At 40.0% G+C, this 14,088-nt stretch overlaps 1 protein-coding gene across 1 annotated transcript in view; it reads right to left on the bottom strand.

Moving 5' to 3' along the window:
* c4a (complement component 4A (Rodgers blood group)) overlaps positions 1 to 14,088 on the bottom strand; it is a 45,063-nt gene that overhangs the window by 14,849 nt on the left and 16,126 nt on the right. Inside the window, exons 14-28 of the mRNA NM_001113684.1 lie at positions 13,099 to 13,248; positions 12,819 to 12,942; positions 10,566 to 10,634; positions 9,897 to 10,106; positions 9,254 to 9,371; positions 8,076 to 8,146; positions 7,855 to 7,994; positions 7,342 to 7,554; positions 5,891 to 5,942; positions 4,078 to 4,167; positions 3,506 to 3,709; positions 3,232 to 3,307; positions 2,987 to 3,143; positions 1,361 to 1,462; positions 1,081 to 1,249 (exon numbers count right to left, since the gene is read on the bottom strand). Coding sequence (NP_001107156.1) covers positions 1,081 to 1,249; positions 1,361 to 1,462; positions 2,987 to 3,143; positions 3,232 to 3,307; positions 3,506 to 3,709; positions 4,078 to 4,167; positions 5,891 to 5,942; positions 7,342 to 7,554; positions 7,855 to 7,994; positions 8,076 to 8,146; positions 9,254 to 9,371; positions 9,897 to 10,106; positions 10,566 to 10,634; positions 12,819 to 12,942; positions 13,099 to 13,248 — 1,945 coding nt within the window. The remainder of the gene's footprint in view (positions 1 to 1,080; positions 1,250 to 1,360; positions 1,463 to 2,986; positions 3,144 to 3,231; positions 3,308 to 3,505; positions 3,710 to 4,077; positions 4,168 to 5,890; positions 5,943 to 7,341; positions 7,555 to 7,854; positions 7,995 to 8,075; positions 8,147 to 9,253; positions 9,372 to 9,896; positions 10,107 to 10,565; positions 10,635 to 12,818; positions 12,943 to 13,098; positions 13,249 to 14,088) is intronic.

Genomic DNA, 14,088 nt, shown 5'->3' with positions numbered 1-14,088 from the left:
CCAGCTGTAGGTCATGTTAGATGATCACCTATTTCAGTCCAAAAAACTATAAAACTTTTACTATGTGGCATGACTAAGCTTTACTAAAAGACATTAGAGTGAGCCTTCATGGGGCTTAATGGCTGATAACCAAACACTAAGGGGCGGATTTATCAAAATGTGAGTTTAGAACTTAAAGGAGAAAGAAAGGCTAAGTCACTTGGGGGTGCCAAAATGTTAGGCACCCCCAAGTGACTTGAATCGCTTACCTTTAACCCCGGGCTGGTGCCCCTGTACGGAGAGAACAGCACCAGCCCGGGGTAGCAGCGAGCGTTTCCTACTTCCTTTTCGCTTGTGCGCGCATGCGCAGTAGAGTGAAAAGCCGAACTTAAACAAGAAAGTCGGCTTTTCACTCTACTGCGCATGCGCCGGCCTACGGATTTCGCCGGCAGAGGAAAAAGGAAGGAGGAAGCGCTCGCAGCTACCTCGGGCTGGTACTTTTTTCTCCTAACAGGGGCACCAGCCCAGGGTACAAGGTAAGCGATCTAAGTCACTTGGGGGTGCCTAACATTTTGGCACCCCCAAGTGACTTAGCCTTTCCTTCTCCTTTAATACATAAAAACTCACCCACGTTTTATTCATTCCTATGGGATTTTTAGAAGCGTATTTATCAAATGGTGAGTTCTGTCTTTCACCCATTAATAAATATGCTTCTAAAAATCCTATTGGAATGAATAGAACGTGGGTGAGTTTTTATGTATTAAGTTCTAAACTCACATTTTGATAAATCTGCCCCTTAATGTCAATCAACATAACTTCAGCCAAAATTTGGTACTTGAGAAAGTTAGAAATATGGTAAAGATCGGAATGTGAACTGAAAAAACCCTCATGTCTGTGCCTCTTCCATAGTTTGCAACAGTGTCATACTGTTTGTGTTCTCCCTATTTCCGCACACAGTGTTATGCAATAGATTGTATACATATATGCTGTCCAGTTCCTAAACACATAATATAAGTTCTATAAACCCCTGCTAGACAGGTCAGTTCATATACAGAAATAAATAACACAAATGGCGCAGGGTTGCTGAAATGAGTTACTTACTAGGGTCTCCTTGGGCCTGAGACATGAGTTTGTTGTTGGCATTGTCCTTTAGAATGGAATCCTTGGATGTGAGAGTAAGAGCATACGTTGTAAGAGCTAAGGAATATGGGTGTTTGACAATGTCCAGCTTTGTACGTAGGTAATCAACTGCTTTGCTTATACTGCTCTTCTGTGATAAAGAGAAGGGCAAAATTAAATTATAAAGAGAATGTGGGAAATGATTATAGAAAATTCTTTTGAAAAATCAAATGATTTAGAAGTTGACTGCCCAGTTACGTACCACTGCAACATTATCTTCTGACAAAGCATCCAGTGAATGGTAAAGAGCCACAGTGACATAAGCTGTGATTGAGACCTCTGCATCTATGGTGCTGGCACCTCCCTGCAATGTGATAGAAAGGATGAGAAAATGGGAAATGAAAAGGGCAAAGATGGCTGAAAAGATTAAGTACATTGGGGAGTTCATTTGGATTGGTTAAAAGTGCACAATCATTAAACCACAATTAATTTTTTCTAGAAAAAAACTTATTTTTTCTAATTTATAGAACTTTTCGTAATGTCCACAATAATTTTGTTAAAATTCCACAACTTACACAACATTTCGGAATTCATTCATGCTTTTGTATCGTGACTTTCGGAACGCAACCACGATATTTTCGCACGACCGAGAAAATTATGTCAATTTTCGTGACATTGTCAAACATCCGAAATTATCATGGTTACTCTGAATTTTTTCCAATCATGATTTTAACAACCCAAAAATCGTGGTTTAATGAATGGGCCCCATAGTGTAAGAAATTAAGAGTTTGGGAAACAATAGCTTAAAATCCACTAATCATATTGGGGAATTATAAGAAAAAAAAGATATACATGACTGAAAAAAAAATTGTGAAAAGTCTAAAAATGAATAGTGTAGAGCAGTGCTGTCCAACTGGCGGCCCATGACCCTCCTCTGTGTGCCCCCACCTGTCTGGCTGCTTTGATGGCTTACCTTTGTGTAAGCTTTAAATGGTATCAGTACTGAGATTAACTGGCCCCCTGCATTGTTCACACCTCAGATTCAGGCTGTAATCCCCCTGTATTGTTTAAACATGTAATCCCCTGTACTGTTCACACCTTTTAATCTATGCATTGTTCACCCCCTGCATTGTTCACACTTCAGGCTCTGACTGTAAGCACCCACATTGTTCACCTCTTCACACCTCAGATTGTAGGAGCAGTGCCAGCATTCTGTGTATAGCCTACACAGGCAGCATAGGGCAGACAGAACATGGCACACACAGGCAGGGTAGGGCAGGTAGTTTCTGGCACACACAGACAGCATAGGGCAGGCAGAGTATGGCACACACAGCAGCATAGGGCAGGCAGAGTACTGCCTGTGTGTGCCATACTCTGCCTGCCCTATGCTGCCTGTGTGTGCCATATTCTGGCTGCCTGTGTGTGCCATATTCTGCCTGCCTGTGCTGCCAGTGGGAGGTGAACCTGGCAGGGGTTTGTTCTGGGAGTTTGTTAGCAGTTGCAAATAGCCATTAAATGGTCCCTAAGGTTTGTAATTATATGCTGGGCTGTTGTGGTATCCACAGGGGAGGAGGAGGCATATGGATGTAAGGGTATGTCTTAATATGACATAATATAATTTTTTCACATATGAATGATTGTTGATATCCCCGCAGTGAACACCAACCATTTGGGTTTTTGCTGCGTTACCACCATTAATATGGGCATGGTCTTAAAAGCTCTTGTAATAACATGGATGTGGTTTGAAGTGGATGCAGTTTAAAAAGGGGAGTGGTCAAAACTGGCTTCCATTAGTGGCCCTCCACTATGTATGCTAGAGAAATTCTGGTCCTCGGCAGCACAGAAGTTGGACAGCACTGGTGTAGAGCAACTGTAGTGAACTTCTTACAAGCATGTCTTGGTGGATCACTGTCAACTTCTCTTGGAAAGCCCCTTTGTCCGTTTGCATTGTGGTGAGATAGTGTACAGAACGGCGTATGTCTTCCACATTAACATCAATGTAGTTACGACAGAGAGACAATACTTTAACCACAAAAGCAGTGAGCCTGAGTAAAGAAAAAATAATTTGATTAAGAAATGAATTGTGAGAAAGACCCTGAATAAAACAAAATGAGTGTGGATGTTGTAACCTACCAAGTACTGCTAGCTCTGCTAACCCAAGCGCCATATGAACCATCTGTTTTCTTAAACTGTAATATTCGTAGATATCCTGTGGGTGGTACAATTTAAATGCATTTTATACTACAGGCCTAGGAAACATTTTAGCCATCTACTTATTATGTATTGACCTTTCACTATATTTAAACAATTACTTATGTAATCTTGGGCCTCTAAGCCTTTAAAACGCTATGTGGCATAGATCACTAAATTGCCTGCTCTATGCCACAATAGTGGTGAAATCACTCACCCTGGCGCATATTCTCCAATCCCTGGTCTTTTCTATCCGGAGGGAGCAAATTCCATTTCTCAGTGTGATCAAGATACCGCAGAGCATACACTCCAGGAGAGGTGGAAATCATGGTTTGTTCAGCACAACCATATGGGACACGAATCAACTTGCTTATTCCATCAGCACCCAGACTGTTGTTTATGGTATTCATTGGGGAGTCCACTTTACAGGTAAAGGAAGGGCAATAATAGGAGAAGAGATGGTATTGAAAATAGGGATGAACACTGATAAGACTGGGTGGACAGCAAAGGCAGTGAGTGGCAATATAAGAACATTACAATTGAGACAATATTGGAGGACATTACATAGTTACATAGTAATTTAGATTGAAAAAGACATACATCCTTTCAGTTTCACCTTTATCTAAATTCTTTATTAAGATCAAGAAGGAACAGACTCATAAACAATGTTAAATAAAATAAAGTAAAAGAGCAAAGAAGAGTGAGAATGAAAAACAAGAATACATTTTAAAACAGGTAGCACAGTAGTATGTGTAGTAACTTAATGGCAATTAATAAAACATGACTTACTAGTTACTTTTATGCTGGAATGGAAATCACCATCTGGAATTATGTTGGAAGGTAACTCTTCTTCAAAGTCAATGGATTGCCTTGTAATGTCTGGAAGAAGGGAAATCATTTTAGAAGCTGGGAAATAAGCAGCAGCTAGAATGACATTATGCAACTTTAATGTAAACTACTATCTCTCATAAGCAACACAAGCTTCATCCAAACAAGAGAGAAGGTCTCACTTTGATACAAACATCGTCAGTTGTATCCCTTTAGTACATTTTGTGCATACGCAGAATAAGCAGGCCCTGTTAATGTACAGTGGATTACTAGAATGTTTGCTAGAATTCTCCTGTTCATAGTGTGGCTGCAATTATACACAAATGGGCATTTTGGGTTCCAGGTGTATAACAAAGTGTATTCATTCTGCAATTCCTCTTGTGATTTCTTATAAACTGTAGAATACAATGATTCAATAAAGCTAAAATGAAATAATATTTTACACTGAAAACTCAGAACATATTTCTAGTTTTGATACAGCTGATGGAAATGTGTTTTTATTGAAATTATTGGTTTTAATCATTTATTTTCTGATTATACAGCCATGTGCTCCTTATTCTGTAGATAAAATCCAGAAAAGGATAGTGTTAGTCTGTAACAACTGGGTCTCAGAAGACCTACAAGCACCCCAAAAGCATTAAGTAATATTATAAATATGGATAACAGTTAAGGCCATGGCAATCATGTTTAGTAGCAAACAGCAACTTATTTACTTAAACTGAATGGCAAGCAACCTGAGAGGGTAAGTGGCATTTTGATCTCCATTACCTGCGGTGCCAATGAAAAGGCTGTATGTACCATGGCTCTAAAGCTTATTTACATACATCTTTTACATTTTATAAGGTTGCCATAATGGTATGTAGGGCTCTGAATGTAGATATAAGACAAAAGATGTAACAGCTTTGAAGCTGCCTGTTTTAGATCTCAAAAGCCTTCAAGTTCCAAGTAAGATTTAATAATGAGAACAAATCCTTTAGCTATGGCTATCTTGTACAGGTAGAAATGTTTTCTAGAATCCTAGTATTTATTGCAGCGTGCTTGCTATTAGCTCCACTGTGAAACAAAGCTCTAACAACTGTGTTGGTTTTAATACAACTTTACATAATATACAGTATGCTAATTCATGATGAGGACCAGAAAGCCCTATAAAAACAAAGGAAATTTATAAAATATATTGCTTTGTAGAAATTATGTATTTTTTACATGCAAATTCATGTAGGACACTTTCTGTGTTATCTAATCCTTATAATGACCAGTATTCCAAATATAATTGCTTTGAAAGAGAAAGAAAGGTAAAAACTAAGTAAGCTTTATCAGAAAGGTCTATGTAAATACAGCCATAAGTACTTGCAGAAACGCTGCACTAAATTCATTGTCAAAAGATTTGTTGTGTCTGTTTTACTCTGCCAGAGACAAGCAGTTCTCTCTTCTCTCCCCTCTCCAGCTCCCCCCTCCCTCAAGAATGCTAAGAGCTCCCCCCCCCCTCCTTAGGAATGTGGATCTGAGCCAATCAGCAGGAAGCTTCCTCATAGTCTTACAAACTGAGCATGTACACTGGTCTCGGTCTTGGTGCAGGAGTGAGGCATTATGGGACTTTCTTTACAGAGCTCAGCATTTTTTTTCCTTTGAGGCTTCTGATCATCTGAACAGGAGAAATATGGGGAGACTTAAGGGCACTATTGAGAGAACTGAAGGTATGCCTGCAGCTTGAGATTAACTCTTTATTAGCCTTTCCTTCTCCTTTAATACTGTACACTGCCACCAAAGAGCTTACCAGTGGGGTCAATAATGTAGGATTTCTCTTCAAGAACAGAAGCACCTTCTTTCTGGAGAGTGAGATAAATAAATCCTCAGTGAAAGAGTAAGGAAACATAAAGCTATGATAACAGAAATAAGATAAAATGGAGTTTAGCATGTACAATTTAAACTATATGTAATATATAAATCAAATTTAGAGCAAATTCCAATAATCCGATATGTTTGATTTTGAACAAAGGGTGGTAATTACAACAGGTTTAGGGGTCAAGACAGCATTTAGGAATTGTGTAGCCACAATTAGTGAAGTATTTAAAGAAAAAAAATAATAGAATACTGCAGCATCATGGAATGCAAGAGCATTTAAGTTTCTTCTGGCACTTGTAATGCCAGGGCTTATTTTGAATTCCAGTTCAGACTTGTAGGAAACGTTGGTAATATAAGGGAATTGACATAAAAGGAAACTGATAAAGAGAAGTATTTTTAGTTTCCTAGAAGGAACAAGATTGGACTGGCAAAGAACTATGCTGGACTAGTGAATAGCAGGAATATGGAGTTTCTGTAAAAATAATATAATAAACTGCTGAATAAAAGAGTTATAAAGGACTGATAGAGGCCGCTTGAGTAAGTGATTCAAGAGTAAGGGGCATTTACTATTGCTCGATTTTTACAGTTCGGGTTTTTTAGTCGACAAAAAAACTTGATTTTGTCGCAGGAAAATCCTCTGCTTCTTTGCTTCGTGGTTTTAGAGGTTTTCTGGGGATTTGTGCTTTTTCAATTTGGATCTTTTAGTTAATGACTGCCATTTGTGAAAATGAGTCGTAGTTTTAAAAAAAGATATTACCATGAAAATCCAAATGGTAATAAATTCCCCTACAAATGTAGGAATTGCTTTATCAAAGGGCTTTCATCAAGTGATGACTAAAGTTGGCCATACACAGGCCAACTTCAGCTGCCTATATCGGTCCTTTAGAGACCACTGATGGGCCTCCCCGACCGACATCTGGCCAAAAATCGTCCAGATCTCAATTGGGCAGGTTTGCTTTTTCCGTTGGACCGGGACCGCAACGGCTGGTTGATGTGGTCCCCGACCTGACTGTTCCTATGCCCGCTGTTTTAATTTGACCACTTGGCCCTAGGGCCAAATGATCTAATTAGCCTGATATCGTCCACTTTTGGGCATATAGGGAGAAGATCCGCTTACTTGGCAATCTCACCAAATGAGCAGATCTTACAGAGTATGGCCACCTTAATAATATTCTCTTGTATCATACTCCACCCTGTAAAGCAACTGCTGCACTGACATACTGTTCATCCTTCTCATTAATATGGAGTAATGATTAAAGAAAATGAATTCATACAAATGATTATTATACAAATTGCTGGTAAGCATCAGCAGTATGGTTGAGTAATAAACAGGCAAGTTCTAGTTGTTAAAAGCAGTATGCAACATAATGGTTGTACACTCACCACAATCTTCATTGATTTCTTTACAGCATCAGAAACAAGAGATGTCGCGAGAGCCACCACTGACACCACTGGGTTGGATTTTCCTATTGGGACCACAACAAAAGGGACTGGAAGAGCAGAATTTGCTGCTACAGTCACTTGTTTTATGTGAGGCTTGGATTCCCCAGAGCCCGGACTGCAAATGTCTTCTGTTTGTTCCATGTAAACCTTCACCTAGAAGTACAAAGTTAGAGAGAAGAGATTTTTCTCTACCATAGAGATCTGTGTGCACAGTATGAACATGGCAGAATGAAGGGGTGTGTGTGGGCAGAGCTGCCTTTACTTATTGCTTGCTCTGGAGCCTAACAGAGTTTGCAAGAGCCCCATTAAATAAAGTTTTACCCTATTTTTTACCTTATTAGTAGTGATGGGGCTTTGTAACAGATTATTAGGGGGTGTATGTAGGGTGTGTATGTGGATGGATGGGTGTCAGTGTCATATACCTTACTGTTGCATAGGCACAAGTTTGCTCACCTCTAAATCTTTATCATTGTAGTTATATAATATAGGCCTCAGCTCCATCTGCTCAAATCGTTTGACGGAGTAGGGAACTCTCAAGTAGATATGAAAATCCTTAAACACTTTTACCTTGAGTGGCTCTGCAATACAGAAACCTGGGGGACAAAGAGATCTATGATTAGATTAATGCACTGCAGCAGAACAGCAGATAGGCCATTATACAGGTTGTACCTTACCTTTCTCTGGTGACATTCCTACAGCCTGAATCTCCCACGTAGTGATTGAGTCTGGCACGTACACGTTTTCACTAAAGAGAAATATAACACTTATATAGTTTTGCTGATCAACTAAGAAAAACTACAAAACCAAGAGTCCATTTATTAGCTTTGGGGCAGTACTGCCATTACATTGGAGGTGTCAGTGAATCATGAACTAAAATACCGTTAAAAACAGGGAAAGTAAAAGGCTGGTAGAATTTCTGTGTTAGCAATTCTTCATAATAACGAAGGCAATGAAATTCCATTGGCTGATGTGCAGTAATGAATAGTTACTGGATTTGGATATGAAAGAAATGCCTGATGTCTGAAAAAATGATGCTTAAATACTGCAAATGATAACCATTTGACTGAGAGTAGTATGTGAAGATTTATTGCTGCAGCTACAAGGTAATAGTTGAGTATGGTTGCCCCAGTTCCTGAGGGCACAGTATGAGCTGTATGGCTATGTCTAAACAAAAGCCTCCAATCCAGTACAGTACAGACAGCTGATAGGTGGCTATGCATATTCAAAGCAAACCATAACTGTCTATACCAAGCTTAACCATGTGTAAATCTGCCCATTCTCGTATATGCATGTGCACCTGTGCAAGGAGCAGATTGCCATGTTCTTGGGTGCAAGGAAGCCTTGTGCTTATGACCTGCCACAGGCAGGAAACAAGTATAGTGCTCCTAGCACCTTGCACCCATTTGCACTGCCTAGCTGAGTTATTTGAATGACACACAAGCTAGCGTCTATCCAAGGGGATGCCCAGTTGCTGCCTCCAGACATTTCCTCTTGAATACAGTGCTGCTACCTTTGTATTAATGCAAAAGGTGCACTATTCTGGATTGCAAACTCTGTGTATAACATCTCACAGAGCGGGGTGCAAACTGCTAATATAAGCCCCATTGCCACCTCTGTTTTTGACTTTGCACCCTGCCCAGCAATTAGTAAATAAGCCATTTTATTTGCATCACTGCACTTACTGGCTACATACAGCAAGATGGTCTGCCAGTCTGGCCATTCTCTCTCTCTTATGCAGCAATACATACCGAATACTGTTTAAAGTAATATCAACTAATAGAATAGTCAAAACTATTTGGAATTACATTGCAAAATATTAAGTTTGTATATGAATAAGTTGATACAGATGTACCTGATTAATCCATTATAAACCTTAACTGTCCTCCATAACCAGGATTCAGGGAAGAAAGAGCGCATCTGAATATCGCTTTCATCAGCAAAGTCTTCATCAAATTCATCCACATTCTGAGCTAAAAGGGAAAATGTAAGGGATAATGACCCAGTATTCTGCTGTTTATGTTTCTTGTTTGTGTTTGAGCTTAGAGGATAAGGACCAAACTTAACTTTTATTACGCTGCAGGTGGACCTATCCTAACTTGTCCACTGGTCACCATTATTTATATTTAATTTAATAATTAAATATATTTCATAATTACCTTCCTTATTCTGCCTACTTCTAACCAAAAGAAAATGCTATGTAGTTATCAGGGTCACTGATCCTGGCAACTACTTTACTCAGCCTCAACTCTGTAACTGGTTGCTAGGGTGATAAAGGCCTAGCAATGAGATACAGTAACAGTTGAAATTCCAGTACTGGGGAGAAGTTGGGGCTAACATATATGTCATGCAAAATTCTTATGGTGGGCCATGCATTTTGCTGTGACAACAGTGCAACATTTCAGTAAACTGAGTCCTTTTAGACCTCTGAAAGGGAACTTTAAATGCTCTATGAGATGGTAGGGCTTTAATAAAAGGATATATTGCATGGTTCTTACTCCTTCCAAACCCTTGCGTTTTGCGTTTTTCAAGAGTCATCTGTTTACGGAGATTCTCAGCATATTCACAGCAGGCAAGGAAAACGCCACGGCAGGAGGTGTCCGGGACACGAGCAGCACGCTGAGTGCAGACCCTTGACATCTTTCGTGGTGGAAGCATCATCCCATGCTGGCAGCAGCGTTGGAGTTCTGTAGTGGGGTATGAGTAGGCTGAAATAGAATGAAGGAAATTAAATGTTATGTAGAGAAAAAGTTACTAAGAATAATGGTTTTCTATTTTAGGACATTTATTGAGCTGTAGATTGCAAGGGTATCATCAACTGGTTCACTTAATTTACCTATGGTAGTATAGATAAGTGTGTTTTATATCCCTAATGCAAAATATAACTCATCCAGGTGATAAAACTACAGCTAAAAGTTCCAGATACAGTTGCACACAGCCACTAGGACAGGCACTGGCATCAATGAGTAGATCTTCTCTATAAAGGACCAACACTATATATATATAAAGGATGATAGAAACAAAGGATGTAGATGTTCTTACAAAGCTTGAGCTTGATGTCCTTATCCTCATATGATTCTATTATGACATTCTATATGATAGTAGTAAGCCTGATGAAAGGAATTTCAAACTTCAAATACATTATTTTATCATTCTCCATTTGCTACCTTTTTGTTGTGTTAGAGCTTGGAAATCTATTGCCCGTTTCTTCCTCTGGTGAACTCTGCAACCAAGCTCTGTTACGGCATAGAAGAGAGCAAGATATAAACAATTACAGCCAGGCAGAATCTGTAGAACAGCAAGTAACTTTATCCTTGAGTAAGTATTTGGCCAGTTTAAGGGGATGATATACCTGTACAGCTATGTTCAGCCAAATGAATAGGGATTGTATTGAAAAATGTACAGAAATACAAGTTAACTGCAAAAAGTGCATATCACAAAATGCCAGATGAAGGCAGGGCACCCTTGTGCCACTGAGTTTGCCTTGCATACATGCTTAGTGCATCACCTAAAATGTAATATAAAAAACAGGCAGATGGAAATCATACATGTAATTGGCTCTTTATTTATCTTGGTTTTCTTTATAGAGTCTGCACTGTATTTAGTACTGCCATGTGTTCTGGGATTGTTATACAATATATATAATCTGTGGTTTTACACATGAATCCGGAACTATGTGTTCTGAGAAGATTATATTTTAAATTTCACACTTCATGTTGTATAAAAAATTAGCGCTACTTGTATTCTGCAAGGTATTCTGGGAGATATTATACATGAAATGGCCACTTCCCTTGGGCTCACAGTGTAATGTAACCCCTCCCTCAGTGTGTTCTACTGTGAAGTGATGGATTCTTTACCAGACATTCTGATAGTGTGCCTCTTCCTAGTAAGTCCTATTCAAAGGCCCCTTTTACCAATATACTGTATGGGTGCGTGAGTAACTCTCTGGAGTTTTCATGTGTGCAGTTTAAGTTGTAGATACAAATGTCAGGATGCATAGAAGTGCAGTTACCTGAATCATGAGCTTTAGGAAATATCTATAGAGGCAGCATCTTTCAGTCTGTTCCTCTAGATCAGCGTTTTTCAACCACTGTTCCGCGGCACACTAGTGTGCCGCGAGATGTTGCCTGGTGTGCCGCGAGATGTTGCCTGGTGTGCCGTAGGTGCAGACAAGACTCCCCCGGTCGCCTCTGGGACACCTTCCACTTCCTGGCTCCCTGATGCCCGGAAATCGTCACTGCCTGTGACGTCATCCGGCATCGGATCCAGGAGGGCGGAGCAACCAGAGAGGAGAGGCAGCACTATCCTGCCCTGGCACAACCCGACTGGGGGGAGCAACTGCCCAGGCCCTGCCCCGACAGACCAGATCCACCAGGGGCCAGGCCCATGCACAGCCGCCCTACTCCCCACCGGAGGACAATCCCGGGACACCCCTGGATGCCGCACCCCAAGACAGCCTGACATGTAAGAAAACAATTAATAATAATATATATATAATATAAAATTTTTGTGTGTATATATATATAATATAATAAAGTAATTATAAAATACTTTCTTTGTGTTTATTTGATTCCTATTCAAGAGAATTACTTTATATATAGTCAATATAGGCACACAGTTAAATTTTTTAACATTTTCTAATGGTGGTGTGCCTCGTGATTTTTTTCATGAAACAAGTGTGCCTTTGCCCAAAAAAGGTTGAAAAACACTGCTCTAGATAAAGAGCACTAGTAAACAAATAAAATGTGCTGCCTACCATGAATGCTCTAGCCAGGGGTGTTACAAACTTCTCAGAACTCTAGGGACTCAGGACTGCCTACAGGCATGAGACCAGTCTGCGTTATATTTAGTATTTGGAGGATATTGGCATCAGAGTTACTGAAAATATGACACCAACTTCCAGAAGCAGAACTTTCCTGAGACCTGCAGCACTGGGCAAATAACCTGGAGCATGTGCCATATAAACTGTAAGCTGTGTAATGGGTAGAAAATCTATACTTTTGCACAGTGAAGCAATAGCACGCTTATTTTAGGCACCCATGAGCACCCTATGATGTAAACACTGGACATCTTTCAAATTCTAAGAAGAGATCTCACCATATCTGCAGCTAAATGGGCGCAGGAACTGGCACCATGAATTTAGTACCAGTGCCTTCTCATTCACCATACATTTAAAGGGGTCATATTGTGTTAAAAACAATATTGTGTCAATGAGTTATACTCATCTAAATATAGAAGGTATGTGCTTTAAAAAGTCATATTTTGAGCTGATTTATTGAAAATTTCTTCAAAAACCACACTAGTCCCGCCCTCTGTTCCACTTGCTGCTGCCTCCTTTCCCAGGCTGAGCAGGAGGGCCGGCGGTGGCACTCAGCACATTGCACTGTAGGATAGTTCTTAAGGAGAAGACAGTACTTTACCATTTATTTGGCTGTATCCAGCAGAGGACACAAATGCAAGTCCTGCATCAGTGAGGACATTTATGAAATCCTTTCCGCCTCCGGGAGAGCAGCCCAAATCATAAGCATTCATTGCTTTGAACATCTGAGGGGCACAGAGAGGGGGCACAATCACCTCAGTAACAAGAGTACAAAATAGCAGTTCTCTTTAAAGGGAAGGCATGCTTACATAATGTAAGTACATTTATAGTTATATGTTGTATACTGTGTAAAACAAAATAAAAAGAGAATAGATGCTCACCTTCTGTGGTGTCAGTTTGTTTTTGGGATTTAGTATATAGACAGCAGTATCCACTGCAGAAAGGGAAACTGAAGCCTTGCCCTCTGCTCTCACCTCCAGTTTGAATGCTTCCCCTGGTTCAATGATTTGTTTGTTTGCATGTAATTCCAGCTGGGAATAAAGAGACTACTTAGATCCTGCAGTCACAGTACTGTACCTTTTAACATATTATTTATAGTGTCTAAATTGTGCTGTTTTATACCCTGCAGGTTAATCTGTTTGCATTTCCCACAATTCATTGCTTGCAGATATGATACTGTCATACCTCCCAACATTTGAAAAATGGAAAGAGGGACAAAAAGATATGCTGCACTTAGCGTGGTGACATTTTTTGACCATGGCCACTTTTGTGACCACACCCTCTAAATACCACTCCCATTTTACAAAATTTCCCCCAAGAGACCTGTTTATCTTATTACAATTGTATCTAAATGCAGGTGTTGAGTATTCTGGGCTCTCTGCCAAAAACCTACTTACCGTAACTAATTAAGTTCGAGAAACTTTGTATCTTTTTTTGACTTCCAGTGCAGGAGATCAAAGGAAAATGAGCGACTTTCCAATAAGAATCTGGGACTGTGGACTGAGCTGTTAGGGCTATGACACACGGGGAGATTAGTTGCCGTGTGACAAATCTTCCTTTTCAGGGCGACTAATCTCCCTGAAATGCCATCCCACCGGCTAGAATGTAAATGGCCGGTGGGATGGCATGCGCGGCGCCGCGATTTGCTGAAGTCACCGAAGTTGCATTGGGCGAGATTAGTCGCCCGCGACAAGGAAGATTTGTTGCGCGGCGACCAATCTCCCCGTGTGTCACAGCCCTTAAAAGAGGCACTGTCTGCGAAAATCGGGACATTAGGGAGGTATGTACTGTTAATGTGCAAATAGTATTTATATCTAAATTTAAAAATACAACCTTTGTCACAGACAAAACTGATGGAAAAAGTGTAAGAA

The sequence above is a fragment of the Xenopus tropicalis genome, chromosome 8, assembly GCF_000004195.4.
Source record: "Xenopus tropicalis strain Nigerian chromosome 8, UCB_Xtro_10.0, whole genome shotgun sequence".
Lineage (NCBI taxonomy): Eukaryota > Metazoa > Chordata > Amphibia > Anura > Pipidae > Xenopus > Xenopus tropicalis.
This window is presented reverse-complemented; position numbering and strand designations above follow the sequence as displayed.